The sequence below is a fragment of the Saccopteryx bilineata genome, chromosome X, assembly GCF_036850765.1.
Source record: "Saccopteryx bilineata isolate mSacBil1 chromosome X, mSacBil1_pri_phased_curated, whole genome shotgun sequence".
NCBI classification, from domain to species: Eukaryota; Metazoa; Chordata; class Mammalia; order Chiroptera; family Emballonuridae; genus Saccopteryx; species Saccopteryx bilineata.
The window spans coordinates 103,349,416-103,366,220 of NC_089502.1; the positions used below are offsets into that span (position 1 = coordinate 103,349,416).

The following is a 16,805-nucleotide window of genomic DNA, read 5'->3' on the forward strand; positions in this document are numbered from 1 at the left end:
ATGGAAAACTGAAATGAATAATGCTATATTGGATGTTTTCTCTTTCTGACTCTGTGTGTGTGTGTGTGTGTGTGTGTGTGTGTGTCCTGTCTGTATGACCACATGTGGGGAAGCATGCGTGAGTGAGACACATGTCTGTGACTTTGTGTGGGGAGGCACCCCTGCCTGGCACACATATGTGAGTACCTGTGTGGAGACATATGGCATACACACACACACACACATACGTGTATGCACCTGAGAGAAGACAAACTGGACTATGTCCCTGCAGCAGGAAGTAGAGTGATCAGAGAGATGCAACTTGAAAACCGTGCGTATATATGTAGCAACTGGGAGATTCTCAATCTCATCAGATCTTCCTCCCTTGGCCCAGGCTCTGAACATGGCAAACAGAATACTTGAGAACCCCATCTCTTCCCAAAGCCCGGAACCCTCAGGTATCACTTTTAACTCCTGAATCAGTCTCCTCTCCAAAACCCAAACACAGTGTTCCTGAAACTGTACCACTATGGAGAATGTGCACTGGGAATTAGGGATCCAACTTGGGGACAACCGATAGGGTTAGAAAATGCCCCCCCCCACACACAAAGTAATGGCTTTTGGAGGGACTGCTCAGTCTGGGATGGGAGATCTTCTGGAGGGTTCACTTTATACGGCTGGGACTTTGGTAAGCTTTGACTAAATTGAGAGGGAAGGATGTCACAGGAGGGAACCCAAGCCTGGGGGTCTACCCAGCCAGCTTGTTGCCTGGGCACTCAATTATTATTTATTTACTTATTCCCTCAGGGGCACAGAATTGAGTTGACCATACTCCTCAGTTCTTGGCACACTATATCATCATTGATCCATGGGAAGCCCTTTTATTCTTTATTTTGTTTTGTCACCTTCATCATCTATCCTTAATCCCATCGCCCCTCCCACATAGGTACCCACTCATGTATTTTACATATGTCCTTCCAATCCACCATTCATGTGTTGATTTACATATGTGTGTATCTGTAAAAAATATATGGTATTGTTATGTGTTTTGATTTACATAAACAGTATTGTACTATAAATCTTGTTGTTTCTTTTTTCACTCAACATTCTGTTTTTGAGAGGTCCAGCCATGTTGCCGTATGTAGATCTAATTCATTCTAGTGGTCCATCTTATATACACACATATCACATTTTCCTTATCCATTTCCCTGGTGATGGGTCTCTAGGTTGCCTCTAGTTCTCTGCTCCAACAAGGCTGCAGTGGGCAGTTTCCTACACTTCTCTTTAAGGATGCCTAATTTAGAGGAGAGGAAACTGAAGCTCAGAGAGAGGTTACCAAATGAGAAACAGATCGCGATTTGAATCCCAGCATTAAACAGAACCCCAGCACCATGCCTCACCAAAGACTGTCCATCTCGCCAAAAAGAATTTTCAAATACAATTAAAAATAGTATACACTGGGGAAAGGGGGAGGAAAGAAGGGGAAGGAGAAGTATTGAGTAGATGAAGAGAGAAAGTCCTAGAAAAATCTAGCACACGAACTGAATCACATCATTTTAATGACGCATAGGAAGTTAGGTGGGTTTTTTTTTTTTTGGTTGTTTTTTTTTTTTTTTTTTGTGATTATTATTTCTAGAGCCATCTTGCAGAGATGGAAAATGCCACGTCAAAACCTGGCCGCAAAGCAAAGGCCCTAGATTTCTAAACTTCAGGAGGCTCATTTAGAGCAACCTGAGTTCCCAACGGACTGATCAGAGTTTTCTGCAGGGCAAAAGCTGAAGACAGGGACCCGGGCAGATTTAAGAAGTGCGTAGTTGCCGAAGGGAAAGGGAAAAGGAAAGGGAGGGGAGGGAAGGAGGGGTGAATGAACGACAGCAAAACTCTCCAATTGATTTGAGCACGTGGTTCTCAGCGTCTGCGTTCGTTTTTTATTTTTATTTTTTTCGGTTTTCAGAACCACTGGTAACATTGGTTAATAAAATTATATAGGTTTCAGGGGTACAATTTTATAATAATCATTTGTATAGTGTATTATGTGTTCACCACCTCAAGCCAGGTCTCCTTCCAGCACCATTTATCCCCCGCCCCCCTTTACCATTTAATTCAGTTAAAAAAAAAACAACACAGTTACCTTCTCCATTGGATAAAACGTTGAAAGGGTGGGAGCGGGGCATCTTCCCCTTAGCTTTTTTCGCAGCCAATTGCCGGCAGTGTTTCTTAGGTTTGCGGGGGAGTCAGGCCCATGATTGGCTGGCCGAGGGGAGCCAATGGGAAAGTGATGAGGTGGGGTGTTGGCAAGCAGACTGCGTGAAAACAAGCAGCCCTAAGGAGTGCGAGGGCCGCCTCTGCGGTCGGCAGCCAATGGCAAGGCAGAACGGGCGCCTGACGTCATGTAGAGGCGGGGCCTGGGCGCTGGGCTCGGAGGGTATAGGGCAGGCTCTGTGGGAGGGAAGGCCAGAGCGGGGCTGAGAGCAGAGCTGGCTGCAGCTGGTGCAGCGGCTCTGCTTCAGGTGTCACTAGCAGCAGAAGCCTGGTTGCCAGTGAAGGAAGGAGCGCAGTTCTCTGAGCGGTGTGAGCGCGGTCACCATGGACCGCCCGGATGAGGGGCCTCCGGCCAAGGCCCGCCGCCTTAGCAGCTCGGAGCCCTCTCAGGACGACGTGCCGCCGCCGCCGCCGCCGCCGCCGCCACCGCCACCGCTCCTGAGACTGCCCCTGCCTCCACCGGAGCAGCGCCCGAGACCTCAGGAGGAAACTGAGGCAGCACAGGTGCTAGCTGACATGAGAGGGGTGGGACTGGGCCCCACTCTGCCCGTGCCGCCGCCCTTTATCATTCTGGAGGAGGGGGGAATCCGCGCGTACTTCACCCTGGGTGCTGGGTGTTCCTGCTGGGAGTCTCAGATCGAGTCTGGGTTTGTGGGGGCGCTCCCTCCCCCGGAGAGCCTGGAAACACTCCCGCCTGCGGAGGTTTCTGGGGAAAACGTACAGATCGACATTCAGGTTGCGGAGCCTAGCAGCTTTGATGAAGAGAAGGCCCTAGAAACCTGTAGCATAGAGGGGCGGGAGTACCAGATGTTAGCCGATCTGCAGGGGAAGGAAGAGGCCATCATCTTAGTGGAAGATGACGTTGTGGATGCAAAGGAAAGTGTGAGGAAGAGGAGGAGGAGGAAGAGGAGGCAGAGGAAGGCGAAGAAGGAAAGCAGAGTGCTGAGTGCCGAGAAGAGAGAGTACATCCTGCAGGCACTGGAAGACGTTCAGGTGGACCTGGAGGCGGTGAACCTCAAGGCGAGCAGGGCCTTCCTCCGTCTGAAGCGCAAGTTCATCCAGATGCGCAGACCCTACCTTGAGCGCAGAGATCTTATCATCCAGCGTATCCCAGGCTTCTGGGTCAAAGCAGTATCCTTGATCCTTGTCATCTATACTCATGGGTTGGGAGCCCGTGACAGAAAGGGAGGAGGTGGGGGGCAGGGACAGACTCGGTGAGAGGGTGTGGGGGCGGGCCTCTATTGAAAGAACAACTACGTTTGGTGGAGGAGGGATGGAAGGAGTGGGGCAAAACATCAGAGAAGCTGGACTAGAGATGCTGAAGGGGGAAGGGCACACAAGATAAAAAAAATGAATCGCAGATGGTGAAAGGGAGGGGGTAGTAGAGGGACTCACGGCAGAAAAATTGGTCCAAAGATGGTGAAAGGAGGAGGGAGGGGCACACAGAAGATAAACTGACTCAGCGACAGTGAAGAGAGAGGGGAAGGGCACCATAGCAGAGAAATTGCTCAGAATGGATGCCTAACTCACATCCTTCTCAAACCTAGGTTTTTGCTTAGATACTAGGGAGACCCTAATCCTGGCTGGAATAAAGGGGGCTAGAAAAGGGCAGAACCCCTGAAGGGTCAGGAGAAGGAATACTTAGGAATGGGGATCAAGGAATTGAAGGGTCAGGAGAAGGAATACTTAGGAATGGGGATCAAGGAATTGAATGAAGGAAAGGAGAGAGTAAGAAAATCCCATTCACTATTGATAGTAAGTTCATCTCTGGGGAACATACATATAGACATGCAACATGTCAGGGACATATGGTATTAACATCCTAATAGAATTATGGAGATACAAACCCTTGGCATTATCATACAAAGTATCCATGATCACAGATCCTCAGTACCTAGTATTTGGGCACAAACCCTCAGATCCAGATATATAACAACATGTGGACAAAGACCCATAACACCCAAATATACAACATCCTGTGACTACAGGCCCTCATCAACCAGGGTCCCAGGGACATAGACCCTCAGCACCTGGACACAACAAATAAGAACCATAGCAAGGCCACCTAATACAGAGGTTTGACATAGTATAAATATAGGCTCTCACTACATAGTATAATGGAAATAAAAGTACAGATCATGTCCCATGACCTACTTGCTCCACACTTATCAAACAAACACAGGAGGATGTATCCTGCTCCAACTTCTCTTTTGCTTTGCCCTGTCAGAGCTTCCTTACCTGGCCTTCCTTCCCTCCTCTTAGTGAATAGAAATTCCTTAACCTAAACTGCTCCCTCCCGCAGTTCCTCAACCACCCCAAAATTTCAAACTTGATCAACAAACGTGATGAAGACATTTTCCGCTACTTGACCAATCTGCAGGTCAGGCCAAAGAGAATTTTTTTAAACTAAGACCAGGCAAGGAATCTGGTTCTTGGAGGTGAGGGAGGGTGGGAGCGGAGGGGCCATGGTGTGGGGATTCCGTCACTACCCCCCCCCCTGAGCAGGTACAGGATCTCCGCCATCTCTCCATGGGCTACAAAATGAAGCTGTACTTCCAGACAAACCCCTATTTCACAAACATGGTGATTGTCAAGGAGTTCCAGTGCAACCGATCGGGTAAGAGGCAGTCCCAGGACAAATCCATGCCCCCCACCTACCCTGTCCAGTGCCTTCTCCATAGCCTCCTTTCCTGCCAGGCCGGCTGGTATCTCATTCCACCCCAATCCGCTGGCACCGGGGCCAGGAACCCCAGGCCCGTAGGCACAAGAACCAGGACACCAGGCAAAGTTTCTTCAACTGGTTCTCAAATCACAGCCACCCAGAAACCGACAGGATTGCTGAGGTGGGACCCCTCCTGGTTGCCTCTGGGTTCCTGGGGAATTAGAAGTAGGTTCTGGAGGTTGTACTCAGCTCTGTTATCCCTTCTCCCCTCTTTTTCAACAGATTATCAAGAATGACCTGTGGGTTAATCCTGTGCGCTACTACAGGATGGGAGAAGATGGCTACAGGACAAAGGGAAAGAAGCGTGGAAAGAAAGACAGGTGATTGGGGGGGGGGGTTGGAGGCTGAGAGGTGATTTGTTAGTGTCACAGGACTCACAAAGCCAGAGGGAAGGGGGTGGGGGTGAGGGAGTCATATCAAGTGAGACATTTGAATCCATGTTAACACAATAAATTAAAATTAATAAAAAAATTTTAAAAAGTCAAAGGGACCTTTGAGATAATTCAGCCCAATATGTTTTATAACGGGAATGATGCCCAGAAATGGGGTGTGATTGCCCTGAGATTACACAGGCAGGGGCAGACCTGGGACTCTCCCCAACCTAGCTGCATCCCTGGGAGCCCTTGTAGCCACCAGAGTAACTACCACCTTTCAGTGTCTGTCCTGGATACACCATCTCCCACCAACCTTATATTCAACCCCAGGCTTTTCCACAGTAAAAAGAGGGACAAATATGAGATGGTGATCATGGAAGATTTTGATGACTATCAAATCATGAAAGAGATCATTGGCGAGACCTCAGACAGTGATGTGATCACCGACAATGATACCCTTTACGACGTCAAGATCTCTGACTTCATGGAGACCACCGACTGCTTCGAGACCACTGACAATGAGATAACTGACTTTGGAGAAAGCCTCTGGGATAATGAGATCCCAGGCCACCATGAGATCACCTACAACAATGAGAGTGCTGATGACAGCGATGACAACACTGATGGTGATAAGAAGAACCCCAAAGGCTGCAGCTACAGCAACATCCTGGACTTGTGTGACAGTGACAATGATGGAGACAACGAGGCCAGTGATGATGATGATGATAGCAATGTAGGTGACAATGAAGGCAGTGATGATGGCAATGAAGGTGACAATGAAGGCAGTGATGATGATGACAGAGACATTAAAGGGCCTAGGAAGCATCAGGTTAACAGCAACCTGGATGGCTATAAGGTAAAGAACATCTTCGAAGAATCATCAGTGGATGAAGAAGAGGGCAATGAGGAAGGTGAGCTAGACCCCCTCTTGTCTTCCCTCCTTTCTCTTTTCTCAGAGAAAAACTGGCCAGGATCAGGGAATCAAGGCATAAACACTATGAGCCCTTGTGGAAAAAGAAAAAGCTTCTGTGCAATTTTTAAAACAAAGCAAGGCCAGGGAACATTTAACCTAAAAATGTATCAAAACCAAAGAAACATATTTCCATTCTAGGTGATGTGTAGATACAAGGTAATAGCAAAAGACAGAGGAAGGAAAAGGTAGAAGTGGGTGGAAAGCTAAGGACTGACTGGTTCACACACACACATACACACACAAGCAAACACATTGCAATTCAGTACACTCTGTACCCAGCCCTGGCCATCTGGGAACTACCAGTCCTGTTTGGGGAGCTGGGGGCGAAATGAACATTATGCTCTGTGAGCCCAGAGGAGGGAACAGTTAATTCTATCTCAGAAATGAGGAAGGGGAGAACTAGAGAAAGGAAGTGACATTTGAATGGGAGGTTGCATTCATCTCTAGTATTATGGGGCATTCTCTGGAAGAGATCACATGAACAAGAATCTGGAAGGGTGAAAATGCATGGTATGTTGGGCAGTTTCCCATATTGTTTTCTGAGGACCCTTCACCAGTTCTAAAATGTTCTCACAAAAAGGTTCAGTGGTCAAATATGTTGGGGGAGATACTGCATACAGTAGTATCTTCATGTAGAATCACATGTACATTAGCACCTTAAAAGCTCTGAGAAGCCCTGCTGTAAGAAATCTATTTAAACTTTGCAGGACCCAGCATTTTCCAAGCTTGACCACAGGGGCTATTGTTCACCTGCTCACCAAATATGCTTTGGAAAATGCATATGGGGTTTGAGGAAAAAATGGCATTTAAGGTGACTCCCGGGTTTGTCCTGGATGACTGGCAAAAGAAGGTGCCATTCTCATGGGATGGGGGATGGTATGGTGGTGAGATTGATAAGGTGCAGGGAGGAACATGGAATTGGAGGGGTTTGTAGGACATAAAGCAGGCCTCTGGGAGAAGACCAACCACTCCTGGGGTTTGGACCAAGGAAGGAGGCATTGAATGAGTGAGTAGATTCAATCTAGGTATTTTCAGGTTGACCAGGGATATCAAGGGAGTTGCTGGCCCCATCCTATCCCGGGACACCTCTTCCTTCAGAGGAGAGGCAGATCCATCTGCCCAGCCCTAGGGTGGGAGTGGGGTGAGGAATTGGGCTGAAGAAGACAGACTGGAGCCTGTTTGGATCCGACCATGGAGAAGGAGCCTAGGGATGAATAGGTTTATTCAGCTGAGGTTACAGCTCAGGAAGAGACACATTGCTGCATACAGGGGGAGAGAAAGCTACTTTCAGAGAGACATATCAATTTTGAGAGGATAGAGGCAAGGAGCCCCCTCTCCCACACAAGGCTACTTTTTCCAAGCAGAGGTGCTTGGCAAGTGGTCCTTGGCCTGACAGCCCTGGTCGTGGGCTCTGTTCCAATGAGAGTGGCATCTACCTGCCCATCTAACCACCCTCCTCAATTTTCTGGTCTTTGTCTCTCTTCCCTGTGCTTCCAGGAGGTGAGGACAGCTTTGAGGAAGACTTTGACGACTGGGAAGACTCTGACATGGATGATGCATTTCTGGTCCAAAATACTTCCTGGACCAGCTGGGGAAAGAGAGGCTAAACCGGATAAACAAATGTCTCGCTTGCGAGCTGCCTCTCTGTTCCTCTCCCTCTCCCCTTTGCCCTCCCTCTCAGCTAGGGCCTTGAGGCCCCGCCTTGCACTTCTGGGGGGTGACCGACTTCGACTTCGTACACGGGTTCGAAGTTTATTTTTCTGGTTTAGTAATTGCCGAGTTCTTATTTTGGGGGGAGTGACAGGGGGTTCCCCCTTCCTTTTGGTCCTCCCCCTCGCAGGCTTTTGTGTGCTGCTACGTATTTATTGTGATGCCTTGGTTAGGGCCTCTCTCTCCCCTTCCTCGTGCTGTATAGAGTGAACACCCGTGATCCTGAAACGAGAGGCCCATTGTGGCCTTGGGGGGCTCTGCTGCCACCCTGTTGTCCCAAGTTTCTCTCTTCCCCTCACCTTTCCTCGCTGTGCCCGCTAGCCTGTATCGGTGTCTATGCAAGGCCGCTTCGCCATTGCGGTATTCCTGTCCCCCTCCCCCAGAAGCCCTGATTCATTCCCTGTGAACCCTGGTAATCCTAATAAAACTCAAAGCAAATTCAAAGTGCGTCTTCGAGACTTTTGTTCCACAGCAGCCAATCTCCCTTGCTAGAGGCCCGCAGGTGGTCGGCTAGTGTACACACTGGCATGCAAGATTGCAGCTGCGAGGAGTTGGGGGAGGGGTGGGGATTTGGCTGGCGAGGGTCGAGCTCTGCGAAACTGCAGAAGTGAGGCCGCTGGCCAATGCGGACCATTCTGGCCAATGGCAGGGCGAGTCTGAGGAAGCCCCTCCCTCTCCGGGCTGCGGCAGAAGACTCAGCCAGGTAGCAAATTGCTTCCCACGCCTTCCGCGCTCGCGCATGCGCACAGAAACCCTTGGCGCTATAGAACATCCATTTATTCAGTGATTCATTTTTTAATTTATTGTGCGTCAAACCTTTCCTCGGGCCTAGTGTGAGCTGAGCGGGGGAAGCCAGAGGAATTCATTTTTCTGGCTCTCATGTAGTAGAAAAAAAGTGGTATCAGTTGGAACATCACAATTCAATAATGCAGGATTGCTCTCTCGTCTTAGGGAGGGGGTGCGGGGTCCCTGCAACTGAGCCTGGGAGAAAAGGCAAGAAAACACGGCTCAGACCGAGGGGTTTGCATAGCAGTAAGGGCAAAGCAAAGGGAAATTGTTATGTAGCTGTGTGATTGAGGGGAAAGAGTTGGGAATCTGAAAGGCAGGCTTTATCAGGAAGACCTTGGAAAGGCTTACATGTTTTAAATTTTGGATACAGTATCTTTATTTCAAGGGACAGCAGAAATACCTACAAAATTCTATCTGGGTCATAATGACAATTTATGTAGCCATCCAAATTGGTATTCTGCAACATATCTCCAGAACTTTCCATCCAACGCCCTTTGCTGGAAGGATTCAGATTTGCGTTTCAGAGAATGCCCTCTGCTGGCTGCCAGCGGAATGGGGTGGGGGAAGGGAGAGAGCAAAAGCTCTATACCTCAGGTTGAAAGTGGTGGGATGTGGGCGGATATTGGAGGTGTTTTAAATACTTTTTTTTTTATTTTAAAAGTTTTAAATTTATAGAATTATTGCGAAGATAATACAGAGAGTTCCCATAAACCCTACAGCCAGTTTCCCCTAGCGTTAACATCTTCTATTAGTGTGGTACATCTGTCACAATTAATGAATCACTATTAATACTGTAATTTTTTTTTTAGCGAAGGGGGGGACAGACAGGAAGGGAGAGAGATGAGAAGCATCAGCTCATAGTTGCGGCACCTTAGTTGTTCCTTGATTGCTTTCTCATATGTGCCGGGGGGGGGGGGCTGCAGCTGAGCCAGTGGGACCCTTGCTCAAGCCAGCAACCTTTGGGCTCAAGCCAGCGACCATGGGGTTTTGAACCTGGGTCCTCAGCATCCCAGGTCAGTGCTCTATCTAGTGCATTGCCGCCTGGTCAGGTAATACTGTATTGTTAAGTAAAGTCCATACTTTATTGGTTTTTACCTAATTTCCTTGGTTTGTTCTAGGATGCCATCCAGGACACCACATTACATTAAGTCATCATGTCTCCTCTTCACTGTGACGTTCTTTTAGACTTTCCTTGTGTTTGATGACTTGGAGTCATCAACATTTGAGAAGTACTGGTTAGGTATTTTGTAGAATTTCTTCAATTGGAATATGTCTGATGTTTTCCTCATGATTAGAGTCGGGTTATGGGTTTAGTGAAGGAAGACCACAGAAATAAATTGCTATTCTCATTGCATCATATCAGGGGTACATGCTATCAATATGCCTTATTGATGTCAACCTTGCTCTCCTGGCTGAGGTAGCGTGTATCAGGTTTGTCCACTGCAAAACGACACCTCGCCCTTTCCATACTGTACTCTTTGGAAGAAAGCCAGTAAGTGTAGCTCATACTTGGGAAGCGGAGCGTTATGCTCCGTCTCCTCCAGGGAAAAGTGTCTGCATAAAGTAATTAGGGTTGGTCCACACTAGAAATGTGTCTATCCTATAAGAGCTTTTAAGATGCAGGAATTACAAGGCTTTGGGAGTTTTTACCCCCCCCATTGTAAACAAGAAGTTTATTTAAACAACAAGACCCTGGGCATGAAAGAAAAACTATCTAGGATTCATTTCTTTTAGAGTAATTTATCCCTACTAAAGACAGATTGCCCTACACGTACAAAAAAGTTATAAAATTGTCCTTGATTTTGCAGTGATAAGTGAAAAACATTTAAATTCTCCAATTGAACAAGGTACGCAATGATTTTTATGTTCTTTTTTTTTTTGGTTAAACATTGAGAGTAAAATAACTTACTGTTATATAAAGAGCTGAATGAGCATGCCATTAATGTAGAAAGGGGGCATTTCCACAGAACCAGTCTTTTTCCCCATCCCATCTCCATTTGATGTCAATCAAAACATACCATTCATTCATTGGCCATTTATTTAAAAACCTAAATGCTTGTGCATATACATTGATTACTTGATGTACAATAAAGGAATGGGGAAGGGGAAAATGAAAGAATAGAGAAAACTATACTGTAGTCATCAGGATGTTGTGGAACCAGATTGTGGTTTTCTAATTGAGAATGTCTTCTTGGTCTGAAGAAACAGAGTTCTGGAGTAAAGTAGCAGGTTCCCTTTTTAGCAGACACCTGTCTGCTGCTCGAGCACAGCAACTGTATCTTCATCTTCCATTTCCAACTGGGCAGGTGTGTCTGTTTCATTGATTGGCTGCCTGTCAAAACTGGAATCTGACCGGCCTCATTGACAAACCTTGTCATTCACAGTAAGCTTTTGTTCGTTGACTGAGTGGTGTATGCCTCTTTATCTTAAGTTGTACCACAGAACCATGTTACGCCACTACCTTCAACTTAATACGATCGTTGTTCTCAGTCTTTTTTTTTTTTTTTTGTATTTTTCTGAAGCTGGAAATGAGGAGGCAGTCAGACAGACTCCCGCATGCGCCCGACCGGGATCCACCTGGCACGCCCACCAGGGGGCGATGCTCTGCCCATCTGGGGAGTTGCTCTGTTGCAACCAGGGCCATTCTAGCACCTGAGGCAGAGGCCACGGAGTCATCCTCAGTGCCCGGGCCATCTTTGCTCCAATGAAGCCTTGGCTGCGGGAGGGGAAGAGAGAGACAGAGAGGAAGGAGAGGGGGAGGGATGGAGAAGCAGATGGGTGCTTCTCCTGTGTGCCCTGGCTGAGAATCGAACTCGGGACTCCTGCACGCCAGGCCGACGCTCTACCATCAGTGGCCAACCGGCCAGGGCCCCGTTGTTCTCAGTCTTGACTCCTTCCTTAGGCTTTTGGTAGGCCATGACAAGCGCCGCAGTCTCCTCTGCTGCACTTCATAAAAGAGATACTAGGTCCTCACCAAACAAGCACATAATTAGAACCAGAAGTGGCAGAAGCCAATAGGCTTTAGTTATAGGAAAAGAAGAATTGAGAGAAGTCAGGGATGACTATCAGGTTGCTGTGGAACTTTTGACAAGGCCCCTTCCTCTGTGGGCCCCTCTGTGACATGGTTGGAATACCAGATCTTGGACATACTCCATGATTCTGATAAATATGTTGGGGAGAGCATGGAGGCTTGGATGCCCCTGCTCTGAACTGGGACCACACTGTCAAAAGTGGGTAGAGGAGACTCTGGCCTAGAAAAGGGAACATCTTGCCTCAGGGCCAGAGTTGAGAGTGTAAGGTCCTGAGTCAAGGCACCTTGTGCACAGGGAAGAGACAACTGTGTGCAATATGTGGAGCCAATGAGCAGGTGGTGGAGTGAAGGGGAGGAGAAAGCAGCAGGGCAAAGGGCCCAAAGTGGGCCGGGAAGAGGTCAGCCTTGCAAGGGGATCCCAGCCAGTCCTGGACAGACAGCCTGGGTGACCTTGCCTCAGTCTGCTCTGCTTCACAGCATGACTCCCTTGCCCTCTCTAGAGGGCCTCAGTTTTCCTATCTACAAACTTAGGCTAATCATGCTGGGGGATCAGCCCAGGAGAAGCAACCTGCCTGAGTTCCTAAAATGGAATACAGCCTTGAAGTAGACCCCTGAAGCCCGGCCTTCATCATGTTCTTCCCTGATTCCTGTCTTCCTAACCAAGTCCCCAGCCCCTTGTCCTGGCATTTGAGGCTCCTCTTCATCCACCCTGTCAGATAGAGCCTCTGACTTCAGGGACACCATTAGGAGCTAAGTATGGGACTCTAATATAGCTAGCCAGGGTGCTCACATCATGGCCTGGGGCATGGAAGGAGAGGATGTTCTTTGTGTAGAGCGACAGCTTGTTCCTGTGCACTCATTCCTCAGTGTGTGGTGCGGCTTCAGGTCCTGCCCAGTCTGGGCCTCCAAAAGGAGTAGACTGTTCTAGATGGTCATTAAGGTCCCATTCAACTCCAAAATATAGCTTTTGCTGAAGACCAGAGAAGACAGACCCCATTTGCAGGGATCCTAAACAGGAACCAGGAGGAGGAGTTGTGGACCAGTGGACCCCAGGGCCTGTTCCCATGCTGAAGCTAATTGGCTTTGTGTCTTCACAGCTCACCCCCATTACTCTACAGCACAGGGTCTTGCCTCTAGGGGGGAGGTTCCCAGGATCTTCTGGGCCCAGACCTTTAAAATGCCACCCACTTCTGTGAAACAAAGTTTGGCAAAATTGAACCAAAACTAGATTCAGCCTACTTCTTAGGCTGCCCAAATGCCAGCACTACCGGCTCTCTCAGTTGGGGGTGTGTGGGATGGTTAGGGATGAATCCTGTTGTTCACTCAGTAAACATTTATTGAGCACAGCCTGTGTGCCTGATACTAAACTGGGCGATAAGAATAGAACAAGGGAATATGACAAATCAAGTCTTTGGTCTCTTGGGCTCCAGAGTTTAAGATAAATATATATATATATATATATATATATATATATATATATATATATATATATATATATATATATTTACCCCCCCATTGTAAACAATATATAATATATATATATTAGGGGGGGAGGGAGAGAGATGAGAAGCATCAACTCATAGTTGCGGCACCTTAGTTGTTCATTGATTGCTTTCTCATATGTGCTTTGACTGGGGGACTCCAGCTGAGCCAGTGACCCCTTGCTCAAGCCAGAGACCACAGGACCATGTCGATGATCACATGCTCAAGGCAGCCACCCTGCACTCAAGCCAACAACTTCGGGGTTTCAAACCTGAGACCTCAGCCTTCCAAGTCAACATTCTATCTACTGCGCCACTGTGAGTCAGGCTAAGACAAGGGTTTTCTGTTTTGTTTTATTTTCCTTTGACTGTATTTTATTTTTTTTTACTTTCTTTGTTAAAATAATGTTTAATTTTCAATTACAGTTGACATAAATATTATATTAGTTTCAGTATAACCCAGTGATTGGACATTATATAAGTGAACACCCCACTAAATCTTGTACCCATCTGACACCATACATAGTTATTACAATATTATTGACTCTATTTTATTTTTAAAAAAGATAATTACTTATTCGTTTTAGAGAGACAAGGGAGAGAGAAAAGGGGAAAGGAGTGGAAAGCATCAACTTGTAGTTACTTCCCATATGTGCCTTAACCAGGCAAGCCCAGGGTTTTGAATCGGTGACCTCAACATTGTAGGTTGACACTTTATCCACTGTGCTACCACATGTCAGGCTATTTCTTATGCTGAATTTTACATCCTTGTGACTATTCTGTAACTATCAATTTGTACTTCTTAATTCCTTCACCTTTTTCACCCATCCCCCCACCCTCTCCCATCTTTCAAAAACCCAGTCCCCCAGCCCCCGCCCCTCTGACAACCACCATTTCTCTCTCTCTCTCTCTCTGTGGGACAAGTATTCTTAACAATTTTTATGCCATGGACCTGTTTGATGATCTGGTGAAGCTTATAGACTTTTACTCAGAAAACAGTATCTTTTAAAGGCATAAAATAAAATTACTTTGGATACAAAAGAAACTGAGTATATTGAAATATAGTTACTGAAATATAGAAAAAGCAAATATGTGTTCTTTGTTAATTCATTAACAATGGAGGATCTAATGACTATCATGACTTTAAAATAGATATGAGATTACATATTATTTCAAGAGATCTGCAACATTTATAATGTGATATGAAAATCTCTGTGATTTCTGTTGGTGATAGAGTCACCACTACTGTGGTTACATTCTTTACTAAAATTAAGAGGAGAGTGAAAAATAAAGATGTAATTCTTTTTATCATGCAAATCCATGGACCCCTTCAAACCCTGTCCCCAGACTGGAATAGAGATCTATAAACCCAAATTAAGAACTTCAGGTAATGCCTGACCAGGCAGTGGCGCAGTGGATAGAGCGTCGGACTGGGATGCCAAGGGCCCAGGTTCGAGACCCCGAGGTCGCCAGCTTGAGCATGAGCTCATCTGGTTTGAGCAAAATCTCACCAGCTTGGACCCAAGGTAGCTGGCTTGAGCAAGGGGTTACTCGGTCTGCTGAAGGCCCGCGGTCAAGGCACATATGAGAGAGCAATCAACGAACAACTAAGGTGTCGCAATGTGCAACGAAAAACTAATGATTGATATTTCTCATCTTTCCGTTTCTGTCTGTCTGTCTGTCCCTGTCTATCCCTCTCTCTGTCTCTGGGGGGGAAAAATATATATATATATAGCAAGGTTCTTCCGGTCTCTCCTTCCTTCTTAAACAACTGTCATTTCAAGGACAGAAGCCTAGGTTTTATTCGGGATCTTCCTGCTGTGTAACCTCAAGCCAACCACTTTACCTCTGGGCTCTAGTTCCCTTAGTCTGATACAATGGGGGGAAAGCAAGAATTGGGACGAGAGACCATAATTATTAACGTTCTGGGCAATTAATTTATGTTCAATCATTTAATCCTTGCAACTATAGGGTCAGGCAAGATTTTTAAACTGTTTTCTCATTTCACAGACAGTTAAACTGAGAATCCTAGTGAGGTTGTCACTTGACCAATGTCTTAGTAAGTAGCAGGAGCTACACCAATCAAACCCCCTCAACCTCCATGGCTGAAATTAAGAACTAAACTCATTTTGAGTGAGAGAAACCTAGCTCAGATATCCTCGCAGTGAGAGTCAGCTATAGGAAATTGGGGGAAGAGCTGTGTCTCTTATCGGAGCAGTGGCTAAAGGGGCTTACAGAGTAAGACAACAAGAAGCTAGGAGCTTCATCATTCAGTGACTCGCGCCAGGCCCCCTTTGGGCTTAGCGCTGGAGACGACTTCCAACTAACATCCTGAAGCCTAGTGCAACAGACCCATAAAGAAAATGATGAGTTCTTCTCTCCTGGCCAATCTTTTTAAAGGATGGGCTCGGCCATCAGCCAATCAAAGACCCCCAAAGGGGCGGAGTCTTTCCCTGGGCCGAATCCGGGTCTGGAGGCAAGAGATTGAAGAGGTAAAAATAAGTGTTTTCATCTCCAGCCAATCACAAGGAAGACAGGGGAGCCTCGGGTCAGTAGGTAGCGGTGGAGCCAGCCTTCCAGCTAGCGCCCCGGTCGGCGGGAGGGGCACGTCCTGGGTGTTCTTGAGGTCCGGTTCACGGTTCCTGGAATCTGCTCGTGAGTGGCGTGAACGGTGGGAGGTATCCGGTGAGAGGCTGTAAAGACCAGGTCGGGGGCGCGGGGGAAAGAGGCTGGGAGGGAGCGCGTGAGGAGTGGGGCCTGGGACGGATTTTACCTGGGCGGCCTCTCAACCCTAGGTCAGCGGGTTGCGGAGGATCGCGCAGGTAGCAAGGGGAGGGCGAGCGCCCCTGAGACCAGGTGAGTATCCTGCGGAGCCCACCGCCCCTGCCTGCCCAACTGGCCCACCCCAACCTCTTGGGAAAAGGTTCTGTGCGTGTCTGCAGCTCACGTGATCGTCTGCGTGCTTGTCTGTAAGTCTCCTCTCTCTGCCCCACCTCTTCCTCTCACAGTTGTCTCTATCTCCATCTTTCTTTCTTCTGTCTCTATCTTTCCGTTTCTCTCCCTCTCAGAGACATACTAGACAACCCAGACCTTGAAGGCTGAATCCTGTTCAAACTGGCCGTTAGGCCTTGAGCCATCTACTTCATCCGTGTGGACCTCAGTTACCTCATCTGTCAAATGGAAATTTAATCATCTCCACCTGACACAATACATGTACCTCACTTTGCCCAGTGCCCCAAACTTAAAAAATATTCAATAAATAATGATGGCCATGATTGAAAAGAATATTATCTCTCTCGGTCTTTGGCTTTGTTTTCTCCCTGTCAGTCTCTGACCCTACCACCCCCATTGGTTCTTCTCTCTGAATGCATCTGTCTTTCTGGTATTGTTTTAACTCTTTCTACTTCTTTCCCATCCCTGAGCAGGTTAAAGGTGCATTGTTTATAGCAATGAGCTTGTTAAACAGGTAGAGTCCCCCAGGGAG

General features: G+C 47.3%; 1 protein-coding gene, 1 long non-coding RNA gene and 1 pseudogene across 3 annotated transcripts in view; 2 read left to right on the plus strand and 1 right to left on the minus strand.

The window, feature by feature from the left end:
- The first annotated feature begins 2,439 nt into the window (after window positions 1-2,439).
- Window positions 2,440-8,464, plus strand: TSPYL2 (TSPY like 2). The gene is made up of 7 exons (XM_066249919.1): window positions 2,440-3,372; window positions 4,544-4,621; window positions 4,747-4,858; window positions 4,939-5,084; window positions 5,186-5,283; window positions 5,668-6,248; window positions 7,808-8,464. The coding sequence occupies exons 1-7, from the start codon at window positions 2,566-2,568 to the stop codon at window positions 7,915-7,917; spliced, it is 1,932 nt and encodes a 643-aa protein (XP_066106016.1). The 5' UTR covers window positions 2,440-2,565; the 3' UTR covers window positions 7,918-8,464.
- Window positions 8,465-11,047: 2,583 nt separating this feature from the next.
- LOC136317095 (small ubiquitin-related modifier 2-like) lies at window positions 11,048-11,727 on the minus strand (annotated as a pseudogene).
- A 4,155-nt stretch (window positions 11,728-15,882) lies between these two features.
- The window catches only part of LOC136317299 (uncharacterized), a 62,348-nt gene continuing 61,425 nt past the window's right edge, over window positions 15,883-16,805 (plus strand). Inside the window, exons 1-3 of one of the 2 annotated variants that reach the window (XR_010727852.1) lie at window positions 15,883-15,976; window positions 16,117-16,177; window positions 16,390-16,516. This is a non-coding gene — a long non-coding RNA (uncharacterized lncRNA). Of the gene's footprint in view, window positions 15,977-16,116; window positions 16,178-16,389; window positions 16,517-16,805 lie in introns of those variants that run through there. The other variant, XR_010727853.1, reaches the window with a different exon arrangement.